A 21,475-nucleotide genomic window follows, 5' to 3' on the forward strand; every position below is an offset into this window, starting at 1 on the left:
AATGCACCAGCGTGGAAAGCCTTGCAAAGCCCAAATTTTAAAACAAATCCCAAAGGACCGGGTAGGTGAAATACGCTGAAAAGAGGAGGCAAAGTCAATCTGGGGAATTGATTAAAAGCTAAAGGGGGGAAAAAAGGGAAGCGCGCACTACCCTTTGGACATAATAGTCATGGTCACATCACTTCCGAGTCTGGCAACAGCCCAGGGCAGAGAGGGACCACTTCCCACCACAGTCTGGAAGCGCGAGGATACCTTGCAGACAGCAGAGAGAACTCCCCATTTTTCGTTTTGCTCATGAAACGTGACAGTACATGGGAGAATTTAAATGGGAACTTAGAAAACTCACTCGGCAAACCATATGGGCACACGGAATGGAGGAATTTCTATCCACAGAAAAGCTTTTCCAAAGCCAGGGATTCAGAGATCTCAGGTGAGGGATCTCTTAAATTGTGTGGTCGTTAAGAGTTGTTTGGTTTGTTTTGGGTATTTTTGTTGTTGTTTTGTTTTCTTTTTTTTTTTTAAACAGCACACTTGTGACTCTTCACTTTTTCTGCCCCCAGCTCCTGCACTGCTCATCTGGTCTCATTCACAAGCTCTAACTCAAGCTTGCAGCTTCATTTAAAAAAGCTGAGATTCACACATAATGCATCATTCCAGGAACCTGGGCATAAGAAAAAGCAGTGAAAAGTGGGAAACCCTGATCTTGGCTATCCAGCAACTGGGACTGCCACGACCCTGTGCCAAGCCAGAATAAAGTCTCTGCCCCAAAGACTTTGCCCTGGAGAGAGGGGAGAGGTGGGAACAGAGATGAGAGGAGGAAGGGCAGAGAGAGAGACGGTGTGAGTCAGCACACATGGCAGCAGTCACAGCACGACGCAGCCTTGCCGCTGCCAAGAGCTTTGTGGGCTTCTCAGCGAAGCCACATTTTGGGAGGAAATCAGAAGACAGGCAACTAAGCAGGTCTCGCCAGGTGATGGGGAGCTTGTGCCCGTGAGCCTGCTGCAAACCCAGCACTCAGCTGGGCTCAGGGCAAGTCGCAGAGATGGGCTACGGTAAAACCACAAGGATGAAAAACAGTCAATGAAACCAGGCATGAGCAGGCCAAAACTATTTTTATACTGGCCAGAGAGAAGGAAGTTTAAAACACAAGAGGGATGCCCAGGCAGGAATCCCGGCTGTGCTGAAGGCACAAATATGCTGAGCTTGAGACCACGGGAGAAATGTCTGCAGGACAGACACACAAACCTACTGAGCATTTTGTGAAATGCCAGGGAAGGAAAACCTCCCAAGGAGGAGGAGGACCAGGGGCAGCAGGGAGAGGGAAGGGTATCAGGAGCTGGATGCCATCCAGGCAGGATGCTATCCCACTGTCCATGTCTCTGACAAAGATGTTAAATAGCACTGGAGATGGGGACAAGAGGGCGAGTGGCGATGGTGGAGTGGGTGTGCACTGCAGATGGGAGAGAAGAGTCCCGTCCCTAGGAAGGGACGAGGGATGAGGTGAGAAAAAGGGGCCTGGCAGGTAGAGATCGCGTGCCAACAGGGCTCAGAGGAACGCTCTGCATGGCGCTCCTGCAAGCAGCGAGGTAGCCACCTCTGAAACACCATCAGTCCAAGAGCTCCAGATTTTGGTGGCTGCTGCGGAACAGCCCCTCCTGCACCCCCGCTCCCCCAAATCCCACGTCCCAGGGTGAAGCTGACGGCACTGCCTTGCACGGATGCTCACAGCATGTGGATGCTCTGCAACCCAGAGCAGAAAGAGGAAAGCAGGACACAGGCTCGCATGGGCCGGACCAATACACCGATCTATGGCACACCAGCAGCAAACAGACCCTCCCTCGGGCAGCGTGGGCTCCCTGAGGAGGTGGTAGGTGATGGTACCCCATCACCTTCAGCAGGGTACCCCAGCATCTCCTTTTTCCCTGGCAGTGCTCACGCTACACCCTGGAAGGAAACGCTTCCCAGCTGCAGTCCAGGCGAGCAGAATCCCCCTTCCTTCCCCAGTCCCCAGCGCCCAGAAGTGGGTGCAGGGAGCCAAGGGAGCCCAGCAGCCAGACAGCAGGAGACACACACAGCTGCAAGTGCATCATCGCCAGGGGTGTCATCAGGGGGGGCTCTGGGTGGGAGCCCCACGCTCTCACCTCCGCACAGGAGTTATGTGCTGGTCCGCACCAGGCTCCTGCCCTGAGACGCAGCGCAGAGAGCTCGGGCTGCCGAACCCCTCCCGAGCCTGCTCTCTGTTAAATGGAGACGGCTGCGTCTGACGGGAGCTCCCAGAGAAACGAAGAGCCACGTGGCGGGGAAGGGGAGGATGGGTGCACCGTCCCGGCACCCTGCAAGAAAACACTTGCAGTGAAAATGACTCACTCTTTCTATCCGAAGGTGCAGAGCAAGAGCCTGCCCCATCTCCGGCATTTCCCTCCACCCTCCCCGAGTCCTGTGCAAAAGCATCTGACTGACCCACGCCTCCCTCCTCCTGCTCCTCCTGAGCAGCTGTGGAACCTCATCAGAGCACCGTCAGGGGCAGGAGCACACCCAGGGCCCCTGTTCTGGGTATTTTGTCCCTTGGATGTCTCCTTTTCCCAGGGCAATGCCCAATTCTCTAGTGACAAAGCAAGTGTTCGCAGTTATCGGGGCTGTCTCTGAGAGCGGCAGAGCAAGGCACTCACTTGGAGAAGGCTTGAAGAAACAGTCAACAAGCTGATGCCAGTGTAGACAAACAAACATTTACCTGTCATTACTGCTTAGGCAAAGAAAAACTAATTCAGGCCTCGAAACGACTTCAAACTGGCTTAGGAATGGCAGGAAGTCAGGATAATCAGTGTATGGCTCTTCGTTTCCCTTACACTTAGTTAGAAGTGGGCTCCGCACTTCACAGCCTTTAGCAGATCATTTTGAAAATTTCACATTGAATTTCACATTTTGAAACTTAGTTCCGCAGCCACGAGGGCCAGGAAGGCTGTTTGTTTTTTTTTTTCCTGAAGGCCTGAGATTCTCACATCGACTTAAGGCAGAGGACGCAGCCGTCAGAAAGAAGCTGCGTACAACGAAGCAGTGCGAGTTCTCGCCCGGGCTGCCAGGCAGTGATGCCGCTCCAGCCCGGGCACGCTGCCCCTTCCTGCACCACCTCTGGCAATGATGCCCCCTCCCCGAGAGCGGAGCCGACAGGGAAAGCAGTGTCGGAGGCGAAGGGTAGCTGGGGGCACGGCGTGTCTCTGCCATAAACACTCGCTGGAGGTGATCCGGCACCGCTCCTGCACAGGGCAGTGAATTAGGGCAAGCATCTGAGATTGCTTTCAGTGCCCTTGTCCTCTGCGCCCTGACCTTCCTCGGGATCACCGAGCGCTTCTTGTGTGAGAGACACGAGTGACAGGGCTCAAATCCAGCCTTTCTGCACCGGGAGCGGAGGGAGGGATCAGCGGAGCTCTGCGTCAGCGGAGCTGCACCTGCACCCAGCCGAGCATCTGCCGCAGAGCACGAGAGAGAGGAAAACACAGCCCAGCTCTGATTCTCTCCTCTGAAAAGAATAGCGTTAATAGAAATTGGCAAAAGGCTACTGGTTTCTATGGGACAGATGAATTTCTGCCAGATATGGCTTCTCAAAACATTCTGTAAGCGCAGGCATGCTAAAAAAGGAAAATGGTAATTACAATGATAATAATACATGGTATTAATATAAGTCTTAACTGGAGCATCCCAAAGGGCTTTTCAGATGTCACTGGTATTTCATCATTTATTTATGTAGTATCAGTTTTATACTTAGCATCCAGTTCCAGAATAGCCAGCTTCAGAACATCTTAAAGCAATTAATTGCACACAAGCAGAACTCCTCCCTTTCCTGCCTGCTCTTAAAAACTCTTGTTTTTCACTCAAGAAACCACTCGCATACGGGGTCAGGCCAAACGTGCAGCCACTCCCCGAGGGCGAGGAGGCGAAACACTCCTCGGCTTCACCGGGGCTTGAAACAAGCCCGGCAACGGCCAAGCAACTCGCCCGAGCCCATAGAGCAACACTGGGGAAAAACGGAGCAGGAAGTGGCAAGACGGTTTTGGGCTGCCTTTAGCAATACAGTGAACAGCCCCCGCCGCGAAGACAAACCCCAGAGATGTCCCCGGTGGTTTAACCGGCTGAGGAAGTTGTTTTTCTCAGCTCCCATCAACGCTTCGTCTTCGGGCTGCAGCCATCGGACGCTGGTGCAGGCGGCTCCAGCGGCTGCAAAGGCAAACTCAAAGGCAGGAGGGCTGCAGACAGGCTCTGCAACGCTTCAACCCACCCGCAGTCGAAATGCCATTGCCAACAGAAGCACCTCAAAGCTTCCCCCAGTGGAAGACATCCATACAAGCCGCGGGGATATGGAAAGGGCCAGGGCAGCGCTTGGGGCTCCCCAGGCACAGAGGAAAAGGCAGAATCATAGAATCATCTAGGTTGGAAAAGACCCCTGGGATCATCGAGTCCAACCACCTACCCTACTCTACAAAGTTCTACCCTACTCTACAAAGTTCTCCCCTACACCATATCCCCCAACACCACATCTAAGCGACTCTTAAACTCATCCAAGGATGGTGACTCAACCCCCTCCCTGGGCAGCCTGTTCCAGTGTCTGATCACTCTTACTGTGAAGAATTTCTTCCTAATGTCCAGTCTAAACCTACCCTGTTGCAGCTTGAATCCATTCCCTCTTGTTCTATCGCTATTTGCTTGTGAGAAGAGACGGCGAGGGAAACCTGTCTGAGTCCAATGCAACTTTCTGGACCCCCAAACTGCCATGCGAAGTGGCTGTGCTCGCCTCCTTGAAAACCAGCCTTGTGGGCATTCAGCCCCCCCAGCCAGTACCATCATCTCCCTCCAAGAGAAGGATGGAGGCTCCTCTCTCCTTTCCTGACTGTGCCTTGCCTGCCTGCCCCTGTCATAAACGCAGCCCCTGCCAAGCCTCCTGTGCCCCTCCAGCCTTTCCCCTGCTCCAGCCCACCCTGTGTCCCCAGGGCCGAGCCACAAGAGCCATGGGCTTGTCAGGCTGACAGAGCCCAGGTGGTGCAGGGCCAGCCACCATCCCGACCCCTGCCTTCTCCAGCCCTGCCGGGAGACATGCCCTGCTCTGCACAGACACTGCAGCGCAGCTCCAGCTCCCACCACTGCCAAAATACACTTAAGAGATATATATATATGGCTGTTACAGACAGCAACATACAGCACTTTGACACGACCAGGTACTAACGCTGCACAGGAGAGATGTCTTTCTGGCTGCCCCCATGGAGTGTCCTTCTCTGGGGATGAAGGGACCGGGCTGTGGTGGGGATGTCACCCAGCACAGAGCCAGGAGCAGGGGGATGGAGCAAGGAGAGCTCTGGACCAAACAGGCAGGGTCTCTTCCTCCCAGCTGCAGTCGCTCCCCAGGAACAGCCCCAGGGCAGGAGATATTAATAGGGGAGAGAAAAAATTGCATTTCAGCAAGAAAGGAGAGAGGGGTGAGAAAGGGGTCAGGAACAAGCAGACCTGACCCCATTAGAGAAGCAGCGGGAGGCAGGGAAAAGCTGTAAAGATAAGTCAGGGCTGTGCTGAAGGGAAGAGGAGCCAGCAAGGGAGAGCTTTGATTTGTACTTTTTAAGGCAATGAAAGAGACGGAGGGAGACGGTGGCAGGGAAACATACTCCAGCATTTCTGAGATGACAGCAATGCCCACAAAGGCAAATGAACCCATCCTTTTCTTTCCTGGACAGAACAGGAGCAATGAGGCCAATTAGCGAGGAAGCTGAAGCACACGTGTGCCCCATGCTTGGCTGCCGTTCAGCTGCTGTGTGTGACCGAGACTTGCATTCTCAGGCCAAAGAAATGTCAAAAGCTTTGTGTAATTTTGCATCATTAGAGATAATAAATCAGCATGCAAAGGGCTAAGTGAAACGCTGTAAGGGCCACCAAGCCGCATATATAAAAGGATGCTACAATATGCACTAAGCAGATAGTCCAGGTTCAAACGCTCTTGGTCCTGGGGAGCGGGGCTCTGCAAATACCTCCAGGTACCAGAAGAGGCCACAAGAAAGCCCGAGAGCCATCTCCTCGCTGGATTTTGCGGGCACCGAAACCGCATTGCTGGCATTAGCTAAGGAACCACCACCACCCATCTGTTCCAGGTGCAGTCCCACTGCACTGACGGCTGGGGCAGATGCCGTCACCTGCATTTTCATGATGCTGTCCCTGGTGCAGAGCAAACCACTCTCAGCCGTGCCCAGCAAGTGCTAAAACCCCGGCCACACAGCTAGAAAACGTGACAAGAGGTAAACGCACACGCGTGTAAGGGCTGGATGCTTTGCTCTCCTCCTAGAGCTTCCCTATCATGGCCAGAAGAACACATATTTAAATGACGCCTTGAGAAGGATAAGATATAGTGCCCATCAAAGCTTGCCATAGTCTCCAAAACCCTCAAGAAATGGCTGCATTGACCACAGCTTGTCCTGCAGCACCCATGCCTTGGGACACAGGAGTGCGTGGGGGAGCAAGTTATCGCTTCATCTCTTCTGGACTGGGTTTCTGCAGGAGAAATGCCGGAGATTTGCTAAGGGGTGGCCCCAAATAGCTGCGCGGTGTGCTGCTCCTCTCCGGAAGACGGTGCCCGTCATCCCCTGCACAATGCGGGAGAGCTCGGGCGGGAGCAAACCAGGCCACCCCACGGCACTCCGCCGCCCGGGGCTAAAGGCCAACGGCATCCTGGCCTGTGTCAGGAACAGCGTGGCCAGCAGGAGTAGGGCAGTGATGGTGCCTCTGTACTGGGCACTGGTGAGGCCTCACCTCGAGGGCTGTGTTCAGTTCTGGGCCCCTCACCACAGGAAGGACATTGAGCTGCTGGAGCGTGTCCAGAGGAGAGCCACCAAGCTGGTGAGGGGTCTGGAGAACAAGTCATACGAGGAGAGGCTGAGGGAACTGGGCATGTTTAGTTTGGAGAAGAGGAGGCTGAGGGGAGACCTCATTGCCCTCTACAACTGCCTGAAAGGAGGGTGTAGAGAGGTGGGTGTTGGCCTCTTCTCCCAAGGGAATAATGACAGGAGCAGAGGAAATGGTCTGAAGTTGGGGCAGGGGAGGTTTAGATTAGATATTAGGAAGAATGACTTTACTGAGAGGGTGGTCAGGCACTGGAACAGCCTGCCCAGGGAGGTGGTGGAGTCGCCATCCCTGGAGGTGTTTAAGAAACGTGTAGACATGGCACTTCAGGGCATGCTCTAGTGCCCGAGACCGTGGGTGGGTATGGTGTATGGTTGTGGGTGTTTGTTTTGTTTTTGTTTTGATGTTTGGTGGGGGTTTTTTTGGGTTGTTTTTTTGTTTTGGTTTGGTTTTTTTTTTGTTTTGTTTTTTTTTGTGGTTGGACTCGATGATCTCAAAGGTCCCTTCCAACCAAGATGATTCTGTGATTCTGTAAAGCCGGCGCCTTGCAGCACGGGAGCCCCAGCTCAGGAAAGCACGCCGCTAATTTTAAGAATGCGTTTTAAGTGTTTTCTCGAATAAGCCCCTGTGAGCAATAACCTCTCCCGTAAGCACATCCACAGAAGCCGCCCCAGCGAGCTGCGACGGCCGACTCCGCAGGCACCACAAAACCTGCCCTGACTGAACCGACAGCAAAACTCCCACCCACTCGCACAGGGGCAGAATTTCCTCCCATGTCTCATCTACGTCTCTTTCCTACGTAAATTATGCAAACACAGCACACTGACTACACCCGAGGGGGGAACGTGCATGTATCCCGTGTCTCTCTTGAGCACCAAGATGACTACAAACGCTGCATATAAACAGCCTTCACGCTGATCAAAGTGAATTTAGCTTATTAAATGAGGAATCTATGCAGAAAGCTGATTTCCTCTGCGTGAGTATAAATTCAGACACTAATAATCTAGTTCAAGCCGAAACAAAACCACAGAGAGAACAAAACGCCTTTTTGCCTCCCATCAAAACCTTCTTAATATCACCGTTAAGGAAGCTTTTTATCTCCAACGTTGCATCTGCCTGAAACTGAGCCACCCGTACAAGCCCAGCCCAGCCCGGATCAAACGAAACCCCTCTTCCCCCGGCACACTGCCCGCAGTCTCATGGCGAGGTTTCGGCGAGCGTGTCCCACGGTAACACGTTAACACAGGAGAGCAGACACCCGGCTGCAATGCTCTGCACGGCAAGAACTGATGCGGTTGTCTGCAAGCAGAGGTTCTCCCATACGGCAATTGCTGGGAGTTCGTGTGCTGGCAGGTAGAACCACAGCATGGTTTGGGTGGGAAAGGATCTTAAAACTCATCTAGTTCCACCCCCTGACCTGGGCAGGGACACCTCCCACCAGACCAGGTTGCTCAAAGCCCCCTCCAACCTGGCCTTGAACCCCTCCAGGGATGGGGCAGCCACAGCTTCTCTGGGCAACCTGGGCCAGGCTCTCACCACCCTCACAGCAAAGAAGTTCTTCCCCAGATCTCATCCAAATCTTCCCTCTTTCAGTGTAAAACTCTTCCCCCTCATCCTAGGGCTCCCCATCCTGATCAAGAGTCCCTTCCCATCTCTCCTGGAGCCCCCTGAGGGACTGGAAGGGGCTTCTCTTCTCCAGGCTGATCCCCCCCAACTCTCTCAGCCTGTCCTCACAGCAGAGGGGCTCCAGCCCTCCCAGCATCTCCGTGGCCTCCTCTGGCCCCCGCTCCAACAGGTCCATGTCCTTCTGATGTTGGTGGCCCCGGAGCTGGACACAGATGGGTGGTTGAGAGCTGTGAGTGTGCCCGGATGCCACCAAGCTGTGCCTTGGGGTGGCACTGGGCTGGCCGACACAGCGCAAGCAAAGCCTGTGCAGCTGCTCCTTCTCAGATAAGGTGCTCAGCGTCTGCATCCTTCGTAAATCTCTCTGGCGAAGCAGTAAATGTATCTTCAGTTAATCTGTACAGAAACGATCCAAAGAAAACCAGACTAATTGTGGCAGACTTAAAATTGCCACCAGATGACTAGTTTTGGCAGCACTGTGGGAACACGGATTGTCCGGGTTTTGTCAAATGCCTGCTCCTCTGATCTCGTCTCCCACACGTTTCATTTCTCTGTCATGACACGGAGAGCGGCACCTTCGGAAAACTCGCAACTGGCCTGAGACACAGCCTTCTCCTTGCAGGTGCCCGGCCGGCCCCACGGAACATGGGGAGGCTCTGGCTCAGCCGTGACCACACCGACACAGGGAAACAAGAGACCGCGCGCAGCTGATTTGGGTCCCAAGGCAGAAGGGAGAGAGCCCTTGCTATTTTCCTAGCGGTGCCTCAAGACCCAAGATCACAGATCTCATTCACAGGCAGGCGTGCTCTTCAACCGCTCAACTCTACGGTGCCCCACAGCGCTCTCGGGGGGAAAGCAAAGGTGGGGTGAAGGAGATGTGCATGGGCACCTCTGCCAGAGCACGGGACCGCGCACCAGAGCGCGGCTGAGCATCCTCCCGGCAAGGAGACCAAGCTCCGTCTTGCAGCCGCCCAGGTCCTGTGTCGGCCAGCACCTCGGTGGAGGTTTCTCCTGCCTTGCCATGACTTTCCCATTCGTTCCCAGCAGGATCCCGAGCATGGAGAGGACGGGAGGAGAGAGACGGTGCTGAAGGTCTGAGCCCAAATCACCCATGTCTATCCACCACCAAAGGTCCCTGGCTGCTCTCCTTGAGCTCGAGCCTTCATGCCTCTCCTAGGTATCATCAGCACTTTGTACTCTGCCTCTGAAGCTGCACTTCTAACACAGTTTTTTACTGTTGGTGCTCCAAGGTTTAAGCTGCAGGCAATCTCTTGGTTAAAAATGGTTTACGTTATCACACTTAGGCTTTGACTGTTCCTCTCTTTAACCTAATCTTAAAATTTCCCTTCATCTTTTAGCGTGCTGTTTTTCCCACCCACCAACTTGGTGCTTTTGCTATATTTGTCTGTTTATTTAAACACTGACCTTGTTTGTCAGTTATTCTGCCAAAGCTCCACCCATGAGTCACAATCAGTAGCACGCATCAGGGGCCATTCAAAGCTGAAATGGGTACCGTCTGCCCTACAGCTCTGCAAAGAAACACGCGTGGAGGGACCCGGGGTTCCCACCCGGCGGCTGCGCTCCTCAGGGCTCCTCGGGCTTTTGCGGGGTTCCCGCTCTGCTCTTCCCCCTCGCCAAGACCTCCCTTGCGCAGCCCATCCGCGAGCACGACGCAAGGCCAGAGCAAGAGCCGGGATGCTGGGAACACCAGTGCAGTAAGAGGAAACAAAAGAGCCCCAAGCGAAAGCTGCACTTCATTCTTCCCCACCCCCAGGGACCGACGTGCCTCCGAGCTCCCCACCACAGCCTACACTTACTTTCGCTGCTACAGCTCCGCTTACACCATGAGAGGAACAGCACTGACTGCATCCCAGCAGCTTGGTCCAAAGGGCAATGGGTGGGACACGGGTACCCCAAGGACACCTTGGAAAGGGACAACCTCCCTTTGCTGATGTCTGACCACCACCGTACCCAGCGCTCCCCTTTCACCAGCACAGAAGGGCAAAGCTCTGCCAGAAGTCACCAACCAAACTCCCACCGACTTCACTCCAGCTTTGCACACCAAAGAGAAACCTAAATATTCTCCTGGTGCTAGACAAGCATAAATGGAAAACCAGGAACAGAAACGAGATGACATGAGCTTCACCGGAGCTGCAGGACAGCAGTTTTGGAGCTGCACCGTACTGGATATCACGCTGCTGGCCGTGCAGGAGCACAGCACTCATGGCTGGAGATGTGTCTCCTTTAACGCACAAATTACGGCTCCAAACAAGCTGACCGCTTCCATGACGTTAAAGGCTTTCCTCACGGAGACGTTTTCGTTTACCACTCTCTCATTCACTGACTACAAATGGCTTCTTACTCCAGACAGTTCCTTGTCCACAGGGAGTGCCTTGAATGCCCAAAATGCCGAGCTAAATCTACATGTTGAAGGAGCTCTACAGTGCCCGCTCCTCCTGCAGATGAAGTTGTGTGCTCTGGCACACGTAGTGTTAGCTCTGCTCCCCACTCCGTCATCCCATCCACGCTCACCACCGCAGATCCTCGCAGTCCCAGCTACGATTACCCCAGCGCAAGCAGACAGTGCAGGTACCCGACAGGATCACTGAGGGACAGGCAGGGTGTCCCCAGCGTCCATAGTCACATGTTTTCATTGACCTAACGTCACCTGCTGTGCCCAGGCTGCAGGAAAGGGATGGGACCTGCCAAGTAAGGTCCCTAGTGTGGCTCCAGGCTACTTCAGACTACCAGAAAGCCTCAGCTCCCGACACTCCGGGACACACCGCACGCTGCCAGCCTGCTCCATCCACCCACTGAGCACCAGCCCCTGCTCCCCACATACCCATTGACCAGCCCGATGGCAGCTGTGAGCCCAGCACTGCCCCAGGCCGAGGCAGAGGTAGGATGCAGCCGGCTGGCACACGCTGATGCCGGGCCGTTGGTCTCCCCTACTTTGCCCACGGTGAGGAGGGGGCAGGCGGGAAGGGGATGCACCATGCTCTGCGGCCACCCAGCTCATCAGTGCCGCAGGAGCAGGGTCAGAAACTATGGCTTTTTAACCTCCCCCTCTCTCCACCGCTCCCCACTATCGTTTCCTGGGATGCCCTCTCCACCCTCCCGACAGCCACCACACCAGCACATAGACATCCCTTCTTCGCAAGGACAATGACCTGGTAGATGGAGAGGAACCACCTTTTTTCTTGGAGCAACCCGGAAAGCATGAACCTCATCCTTAATCACTGAGAGCACCTAAAGTGCCACCTGAGACAGTCCTCTTATGCTTATGCCACCTCCTTCCCCGCTCCCTGAACACTGCAGTGTCTTACGGCTCTTCCAAGCGATACAGAAGCGTTGGGATTTATCCCTCGCTGCTGAACTGTCAAAAGCGGGAAACTCTGCCAAGACCTAGGGACCAGAGACACCCGCCCTCACCCTCCTCCGGCGCTTGGCTGCAAACACCGAGCAGCTCAGGGGCCTGGGGGGATTTGCCTGTCAGAGAGAGGGAGGTTGGCAGGGACGGTGTGGGCAAGAAAACCCCAGAGTGGATGAGAAAGGAGCAGCTGCTGATGGATGCTGGGCTCTGCCGGCTCCTTTGGGGTGCTGTCAAGGTTTTATTTATTTTCATCTGCAGTCCCACCCATCCCTTCCCTCTCTGACGGAAGGCACCTGGCACAGGCACCGAGTAACCATATGCCTATAGGATACCAAAGCTCTTCAGGTCCTACACAAACAATTTCATTTTTAATGAGAGGTTCCATCAGCTTGTACAAAGCATTTGTCCCTATGTATTGTTGATGAAAGAGGGAAAGCGAATCACGTGGGCGCCTGTAAGGATCCCTGAACATCTGCACATCGGAAGCAGTAGCCATGGCACTAGGAAATCAGACTGGATTATCATCACGGCTTTTTTCAGCTACAGAAATCAGTAAATTTACAAGAAAACTGTTTTTAAAAGAATTATTAAAACCCTGCATTTATTTAACAACACACACCATTTAATCCGTCAGTTGGGAACCAATAGGAATTAATCACTGAACTTGTACCGCACTTTCTGCGTATCCCATTGACTAACCTTCCATCAAAGTCAAGGTCAAAGTTGATTACACGCTAGAGTAATTGAACGAGCAACACTGAAATGCATCCAACCGAGCCTGGGGAAGCTCTGAGCCGGCTCCGGCCTCCCCCCGGGGGACAGTGGCTAATGTTTGCCCAAGCACCAGCGCAACAAAGACAACCTGCTGCAGCATCCCTCACACCGGGATGGAACGCAGCCCGTACAGCACGTGACTTTCGCCTCAGACATTCGAGCGTGATTCCCGGGACACATCGGACTCCGGGATGATGCCAATGCCCACGGCTCTCTCTTACCCTGTCCTTCAGCCCTAGTCATTCGGCGGTCAGACGCTGCCCGCGCCCAGGGCAGGGTGAGCTCCGTTACCTGTTTGCCCAACGCCCTGCGCTGATGGATTCTCATTAATTCCCGCTCCCGCTGCACTAAAGTCCCCTTCCCTGCGACCCCCACGCCCCCCAACAGCGCTCGGCGGGGACGGCAGGTGGCGGGCGGGGTAGAAGGCAGGATGTCGCGACACAAGACATAGGGAGGGGACCCCAAAGCGGGAATTCTGCCTCTGCCCTTCTCCGCTGCGCCCTGCCCAGCCCTGCCCTGCGCATCCCCCGCGCTGCGCAGCCCTGCCCCTTCCCCGCCCCGCGCATCCCCCGCCCTGCCCTGCGCATCCCCGCGCTGCCCCTTCCCCGCCCCGCGCATCTCCCGCGCATCCCCCGCGCTGCCCCTTCCCTGCCCCGCGCATCTCCCGCGCTGCCCCGCGCATCCCCCTCGCTGCCCCTTCCCCGCCCCGCGCATCCCCCGCGCTGCCCCTTCGCCGCCCCGCGCATCTCCCGCGCTGCCCCGCGCATCCCCCGCGCTGCCCCTTCCCCGCGCACCCCCCGGGCCGGGCCCCGCCGCGCTCACCGGGACGAAGGAGCCCCGCACCGCCTCCGAGACGCTCTGCCGCAGCTCGGCGGCCGTGCCCGGCTTGCTGAGCCGCTTCGTGAACTTCCTCACTTCCGACATGGCGACATGGTCCTCCCCGAGCCGAGCCCAGCCGAGCCGCGGGCCACCGCCTCCCTGCCGCCGGCGGGCGGGGCCGGGCGGGGCGGGGCCGGGGAGGGCCCCTGCGCGGTCCGACCCCCGGCCCGGCCCCGCTTTGTTCCCCGCCGCAGGTACCGCCGCGGCCGGACACCCCGTCCTTGCCCCGGCACACGCAGCCCGGGGTGGGCTCGGCGGAGACGTCTCCCCGGCTCCTGCCGCGGTGGCCCGGCGAGGGCAGAGCGGTGCCGGGCTCGCCCGAGGGCAACCTCCAGCCGGGGGCAGGCGATGGAGCCCGGGGCGGCCGGTCGGTCGGTCGGTCACTTCTCCCAAGGAACAGGCGATGGGACAAGAGGAAAGGGCCTCAAGTTGTGCCAGGGGGGGTTAGGGTAGGTATTAGGAAAAAATCTTTGCAGCAGAAGGCCCCTCGCTACAAGTAAGACATTGCCCTTCTCTGGGCACCCTCCAGCACCTCAATGAGGGGGCTGGAGCACGAGTCTTATTGGGAGCAGCTGAGGGTGTTCAGCCTGGAGAAAAGGAGGCTGAGGGGAGACCTTCTCGCTCTCTACAACTCCCTGAAAGGAGGGTGTAGCCAAGGGGTGGTCGGTCTCTTCTCCCAAGGAACAGGCAATGGCCTCAAGTTGCGCCAGGGAAAGTTTAGGGTGGATATTAGGGAAAATTTCTTCACTAAAAGGGTTGTCAAACATTGGAACAGGCTGCCCAGGGCAGTGGTGGAGTCGCCGTCACTGGAGGTATTTCAAAGCCGGGCAGACGTGGTGCTGAGGGACATGGGTTAGTGGTGGTTTGGGCAGTGTCGGGTTGATGGTTGGACTCGACGATGTGAAAGGTCCCTTCCAACCTGGACGATTCTGTGTTTCCATGACATTTGTAACAACAGCAACCTGAGGAGGCTCAGCACCCAAAAGGGTCACCGGTCCATTTGGACTGTGGTCCCCACGCGGCTCGGCCGCGATGTGTCCCTGTGATACCAGCTGTGCTGCTGTAAGGCTAAGCTGGGTCCAGGACAAGATCTTACCCCTGAGCATCTCCCCTCTCCAGGGTTTGCTATAGGAAAGCGCTTTGATCATAAAGGCCACGATCCCATGTGCCTGCCTGGCTGCAAAAGCAAGCAGCGAGGACGTGGAAAGGGAGGTGCCTTCGGAGTGAAGTTAATTCCCAGTCCTTGTTACTTTGGCATCGTGCACTGGTTTTAAGGATGGTGATTCTGAAATTATAACAAGAGGTAGAGAGCGCCGTTGATCCTTTATGTTTTATACATTAAAGCCTTGCTTTTAAATCTTTTTACCTTTTATCGCGTGCCGCATCTTCACAGCGAGATACTGAATTGACTTGCCACGGAGTCATGCTCTCAAGCCATTTACGCGTATTGTGCCATATGGCTGATTAAATACTATCTACAAGGACTTCAGTGGAATTGCAGGCATGCTGTCAGTCACACAACATATAGAGAAATTGTTTCGATTATGAAAGCCAATCCGTAGGGGGTAATGAATACAGCTATTATGATCCACGCCATTCAAAATGTTATGTGTGACTTCTAAAGCATGCAAGCCAGTTATTATTCTGCTTTTTAGCAGTTCACTGAAGGGGCAGCAGACACCATTTCGTATTAAACGTCGCTCTGATTTTTTTACACCAGAGGCAAGACAAATAGAAACGTTTATTGTTAGTTATCAAGTATCTATTAGCTGAAGGGAAAAAAAAAAAAGAGTTTATGAGGTGAAGAATTAGTATTTTCACAAACACAAAGCTTTTCCAACTCTAAATTAAGAAGAAAAAAAAAAACGTTGTGACACACAATTCCAGCTGCGGTGCGCTGAGGTTCACTTCTTTGTCCCTACACCCGTCACGTCCTTGCAGAGATTTCCCCACCCGCTCCAAATTGCCACACCGCCCAACCCCAGCGACCGCACTGCGATGGACCGGGCTGTGGCTACACCGGTACGGACAATCACGAGGTCTCATTCACCGGCTGCGCGGGGACAGGTGACGCCACGACGCGTGTGACAGAGCGGGGTGGCCTGGTTCATCCCGCAGTTCCTCAGAGCTCCTGGCACTGCAGGAGAGCGCAGCCCCGGCGCGCAGCGGCCGACACTTGCGGCAGTGCCATTTCTGCCTTTGGTTTGCTGCGTTTGAGAAACCCGTAAAAATTTATTGTCCTTTAGATAACTATTCTATCATCTCACGACCCCTCCCCACCCGGGAAAGGGAATCAGGGAACGCAAAGAAACCCAAGGACTGAAATATAAATAGAATTAATAAAATAAGACTAAATAATTAATATTAATAACACTAAAGAACCAATATTGATCCCAATATAAAATCCACAAGGACCATCCCCAGCCCGTTCCCCAGCAGAAGCCGTGCGCTCCTGTGGCGGTGTGCTCTCCCTTCTTCGCTTCCACCACCCACCACCCCCCCCAGCTCCTGCTGGGGCCTTGGCCACCATGGCCATCACAACATCAGGTGTGATAACTCGCACCTGGCCTTTGGGGGATGGCTGGCAACACAGCCAGAACACTGTCTGGAGTGGGGACCTAGACATTTTGTTCCCATGCGAATATGACTATAGGTCAATTATCTCACTCTGTAAATAGCAAACAGCCCGAGAGCCCTTGGAGCTTTCCTGCACGGCAGCGGCTGCACGCCAGGATCTCCCCTTTGGTGAGGACGCTCGCTTAAGGTTCTACTCCTCGAGGCTGAGAGATTCCTTGCCGCAACAGATTCTCGGTAAGCGACTACTAGCATGCTAAACTTTGGAATCTTAACTAAGTAATGTAAAGGGTTGATTGCGCATATATAATCCTTTAGCCATAAACCGTTGACCAAGCCTGGGACTAGGATTGGATCCAGCCGCACCCAGACTCCTCTCTGAGAAGGAGTTTAGAAAGCAAGGGGGCCCTTTCTGAACCTCCTGACTCAACGGGAGGGTCTCCCTGACAGCTTGTCTGACCCTGTCCTCTGAGCAGTAAATAACAGAGTGTGCCTTGACATCCAATCTCATAAAACACTATCGCATTTACTGCTGGTTCTATTGCACTTTCTACTGATTTTGTTAAATCACTGTTTCACCTTAATAAATATTTCACTACTTCACTCTAACTAGTGAAGTTAATCACTCCGTCCACGAGAACTCCCCGCAGGGACAGCCAATGTGGGACCCAGCGAGCGCCGCGGCTTCGGGAGGAAGGGAAGGGCTCAGGACTCTGGCACCGGGGCAGGGAGTCCTCTGGATCCCAGCCAGCAAGGGAGAGAGAGAAACTCCTCAGCAAACTTTCTAATTGATATTGAATGTGATGTTGATGGTATGAAATAACCCTGTTGGCAGCTTGGGTCAAGTGCCCGCGTCTCGCTCCTCCTCGTCTCCTCACCCTGGGAGCTCGGAAACACCGAGACCTTGAGACCCGCACCCCAGAGCTGGCGAGAAAGTAAATATTGTCAAAAATTTGGACACCAGAGTCTTCTAAAAGTGCCGTTTTCCCAGGCATTAGAAGAGAAATTAGTCCTGTGTCACTCAAACCAGGACAATCGGGAACAGTTCCGACAACTGGAGTGTTTGCCAAGGAACTGAGGAGAAGAGTGCTGTGACGGGTCACTTGACAAGAAACAAAATCATCCCTCCAGCACACACCCCTTGTTTATCCAGTCAGAAGCAAAAAGTTCCTGCTAAGGTTGGGAGCTTGGTTGGGCGCCAGTGAGGGGCTGCATCCCATCAGCTGCCCATCAGCCTCCCACTCAACGGAGCTGAGCAGCCATGGAAGACCAGCCAACAGTGAGGCTGTTTTCTGGAGCTAAGCATGAAAACAAAAGGCAAATAGAAGCCACGGGAAGGACACATCACATGAAAACAACATGCGGAAAGCTGTGACTCCCTTTCAGGAGGCCAAACATCAGAATAAGAGTCTCAGGCACAAGGAGTACTAAGGCAAAACAACAGCAGCCGTGGCACCACCGTGACAAACCAAGCCCAAGGTTGCAAGGACTGTGGTTTTCATCTCCTTTTTCACAGGGAAGAAAGGCCAGTAATGGTTTATCAGCAGAAGAAAGGCACCAAGAACATGCAGGGGCATTCTGGAGCTGCTGAGGAATTACAGAATCACAGAATCTTCATGGTTGGAAGGGACCTTTGAGATCATCAAGTCCAACCACAAAAAAAAAACCCACAAAAAAATACAAAAAGAAAAAAAAAACCAACCAAACACCAAAACCAAAACAAAAACCACACAAAACAAACACCCACAACCACACTCCACACCCACCCACAAACAGACACAAACCCACAGTCTCGGGCACTAGAGCATGCCCTGAAGTGCCATGTCTACACGTTTCTTAAATACCTCCAGGGATGGCGACTCCACCACCTCCCTGGGCAGGCTGTTCCAGTGCCTGACCACCCTCTCAGTAAAGTCATTCTTCCTGATATCTAATCTAAATCTCCCCTGCCCCAACTTCAGACCGTTTCCTCTGGTCCTGTCATTATTCCCATGGGAGAAGAGGCCAACACCCACCTCTCTACACCCTCCTTTCAGGCAGTTGTAGAGGGCAATGAGGTCTTCCCTCAGCCTCCTCTTCTCCAAACTAAACATGCCCAGTTCCCTCAGCCTCTCCTCGTGTGACTTGTTCTCCAGACCCCTCACCAGCTTGGTGGCTCTCCTCTGGACACGCTCCAGCAGCTCAATGTCCTTCCTGCAGTGAGGGGCCCAGAACTGAACACAGCCCTCGAGGTGAGGCCTCACCAGTGCCCAGTCCAGAGGCACCATCACTGCCCTACTCCTGCTGGCCACGCTGTTCCCGAGACAGGCCAGGATGCCGTTGGCCTTCTTGGCCACCTGGGCACACTGCTGGCTCATGTTCAGCCGGCTGTCCACCAACACCCCCAAGTCCTTTTCTGCTGGGCAGCTCTCCAGCCACTCTGCCCCGAGCCTGTAGTGTTGCCTGGGGTTGTTGTCACCAAAATGCAGGACTCGGCACTTGGCCTTATTGAACCTCATCCCATTGGCCTTGGCCCATCGATCCAATGAATCGTACCGCCCCAGATAACCAAACTTTCTTGAACTCACGCTGCTATGAGGAGCTCAGACTCAACTGTGCTAACATTTCCACCTCTTCCTGAAGACTAGAGCCTCAAGGTCCCCGATGTCATTTGGATCCCAGGCTGTTCCAAAACATAAGCATCATTGCAATCACTTCCATTTTCTTCCCATGTACACAACTGCAGCTTCTCTTTTGCCTTTAGCAGATCCAGTCAAGAGCTCTGAGCACCGAGCTTTGCAGCTGACGGATTGACTGCCCTTTTCCCAGGCACGTGGGATTATTGGAAGCCCAGGAACAGCAACGAACACCAGACTCCCTGAAGAAAGAAAGAGCCTTTGCTGCAGGCTGAGACTGTCTTTAGGATGGGCAGCTCTTCTTGCTTCCTTTGTCCGTCACCCCCTACTCACCAAGTTCAAACAGGCAATTCCTCTTCCTGAGGAAAGAATCAAATTCAACAGAAACATGCTCTGCTACTGGCCAGGCTTTAAGACCCACTCAACCCAAAAGGAAACTTCAATAAAGTATCATTATCAGCTTGGGGTGGGCTGGGGGTGGAGGGGAGGAAGGGGAAGGAAAAGGAGTGGATCTGCTGAAACAACATGGAGTTCACATGCAAAAGGAACTCTTGGCTGACCCAAAACTCCCAGCCTGTGGCAGCTTTTGACTTTGACTGTCAGCCTTAAAAAAATCTGAACCATCCTTACAAGAAGCACGGAATTAATGATGTGACACCAGGAAAAAAAAAAAAAAAAAGCAGTGGAAATGTCAGTGGTTTGCATTACCTGTGCCGATGGTGAAACCCCACGATACCGGTGGGGGTGAAGAGCTGCCAGGTGACTTCAGGCAGCAGCCGAGGAGATCTGAAAGGGAGAGAGGGACGATGCCACACTACAGACAAGTCTTTCCACCCCAGAAATCTCAATATGCCGGAGAAAACAGCATAGTCTGGCAACCCAAGTGCCATGGACGGAATGATTAACTTTACTAGTTAGAGTGAAGTAGTGAAATTTTTATTAAGGTGAAACAGTGATTTAACAAAATCAGTAGAAAGTGCAATAGAACCAGCAGTAAATGCGATAGTGTTTTATGAGATTGGATGTCAAGGCACACTCTGTTATTTACTGCCCAGAGGACAGGGTCAGACAAGCTGTCAGGGAGACCCTCCCGTTGAGTCAGGAGGTTCAGAAAGGGCCCCCTTGCTTTCTAAACTCCTTCTCAGAGAGGAGTCTGGGTGCGGCTGGATCCAATCCTAGTCCCAGGCTTGGTCAACGGTTTATGGCTAAAGGATTATATATGCGCAATCAACCCTTTACATTACTTAGTTAAGATTCCAAAGTTTAGCATGCTAGTAGTCGCTTACCGAGAATCTGTTGCGGCAAGGAATCTCTCAGCCTCGAGGAGTAGAACCTTAAGCGAGCGTCCTCACCAAAGGGGAGATCCTGGCGTGCAGCCGCTGCCGTGCAGGAAAGCTCCAAGGGCTCTCGGGCTGTTTGCTATTTACAGAGTGAGATAATTGACCTATAGTCATATTCGCATGGGAACAAAATGTCTAGGTCCCCACTCCAGACAGTGTTCTGGCTGTGTTGCCAGCCATCCCCCAAAGGCCAGGTGCGAGTTATCACACCTGATGTTGTGATGGCCATGGTGGCCAAGGCCCGAGGAGGAGCTGAGAGGGGTGTAGGGGGAAACAACAGGGAGAGCACACCGCCACACCAAGGTAACTGCAAAAGGAGACGTATGCATCTTGACGTGGCTTTCTAGAAAGTTGAATTCTTAACCACATCCATTCCAGCTTTCATGCCGTTAGGGGATGCTTCCCACGGGCTGATCAGCACCAGCACCAGCTTGCAGTGAGGGAACGCGCTGGAAGGTACAGCCATCACGGGCGAAAGAGCTCTCCTGCCTCCTCCTCCCCAGATCTGATGGACAGTACAAGCTACAAGAAAACAAAGTTTGCAGAGGACATCACATTAGACTGATAGCAGAATACTTCCCACTCACCCGTAGCATTATAGCACAGAGGATACATTACGGAAAAATCAATTTTTTTTGGCTAACATCTCTCAGTCTGCAGCTGATGCTGATATAAGGTCTGGAACCATATATAGGGGACTCCTGGGCCAGCTCTAAAGACCTCCCAAATGAGTTGTAGGGTTAGTAGCAGGCTCAGAATTTAATTTCTCCCAAGTCATCCAAGATAAAAGGCACTTAATATCAGAGATAACCAGTGAAGGCAGTGCAAAACAGGATTATCTGTGGGCCTTTTTATCACCTGCTAATGGGCCTATCCCAGAAAAACACTTGACCATGTGATTAACCTTAGGTAGGTGATTAATCCCAGTGCTTCACTCCCTTGGATAGGGGCTCACATTCCTGCAGCCAACCCGCAGGACTTGGTAACCCCAACCCAGACGTGCTTTTTGCTGGGGAGAGAAAGGATTATAAATGCCATTGCATTTTCAGATTGCCAGCTTCAAAATCCCTGAGATACAGCTGTGATGTTTTAATGTATTTCAAATACTTCAAGAGTTAAAAAAAAAAAAAAGACGTGGGCTTATAATCAACATCTGCCCATTGACCTCTCTTGATAGCAAAGCCAAGACAGACTGGTCCAGGCCCACAAGCAAAGAGCTCCTTAAGCAATGCTTCCTGTGAAAGCAAGAGAAAAACTATGTATTTGGGTAATTCGATTAGACACCGCTCCTTAGCCATATGGGCAGGCAGCCATCATTTCCGGTGGGCTCAGAAGTCCAGCTGCGGCACCAGGACAGTTACAAACCCCACACAAGGCTGGATATGGCAAAAGCAGGCGCTTGGACCCCACCGCTACTGCTGTCA

The 21,475-nt window shown here is 53.5% G+C and overlaps 1 protein-coding gene across 3 annotated transcripts in view; it reads right to left on the bottom strand.

Annotated features, from left to right (window-relative positions):
* The window catches only part of DOCK11 (dedicator of cytokinesis 11), an 88,397-nt gene extending 74,780 nt beyond the window's left edge, over positions 1-13,617 (bottom strand). For all 3 annotated transcript variants that reach the window (XM_074147482.1, XM_074147481.1, XM_074147480.1), the window contains exon 1: positions 13,466-13,617. In XM_074147482.1, the coding sequence (XP_074003583.1) occupies positions 13,466-13,567 (102 nt within the window). In that variant the 5' untranslated portion in view covers positions 13,568-13,617. The remainder of the gene's footprint in view (positions 1-13,465) is intronic.
* Between the last annotated feature and the right edge of the window lie 7,858 nt (positions 13,618-21,475).

The sequence above is a fragment of the Numenius arquata genome, chromosome 5, assembly GCF_964106895.1.
Source record: "Numenius arquata chromosome 5, bNumArq3.hap1.1, whole genome shotgun sequence".
Taxonomy (NCBI): domain Eukaryota; kingdom Metazoa; phylum Chordata; class Aves; order Charadriiformes; family Scolopacidae; genus Numenius; species Numenius arquata.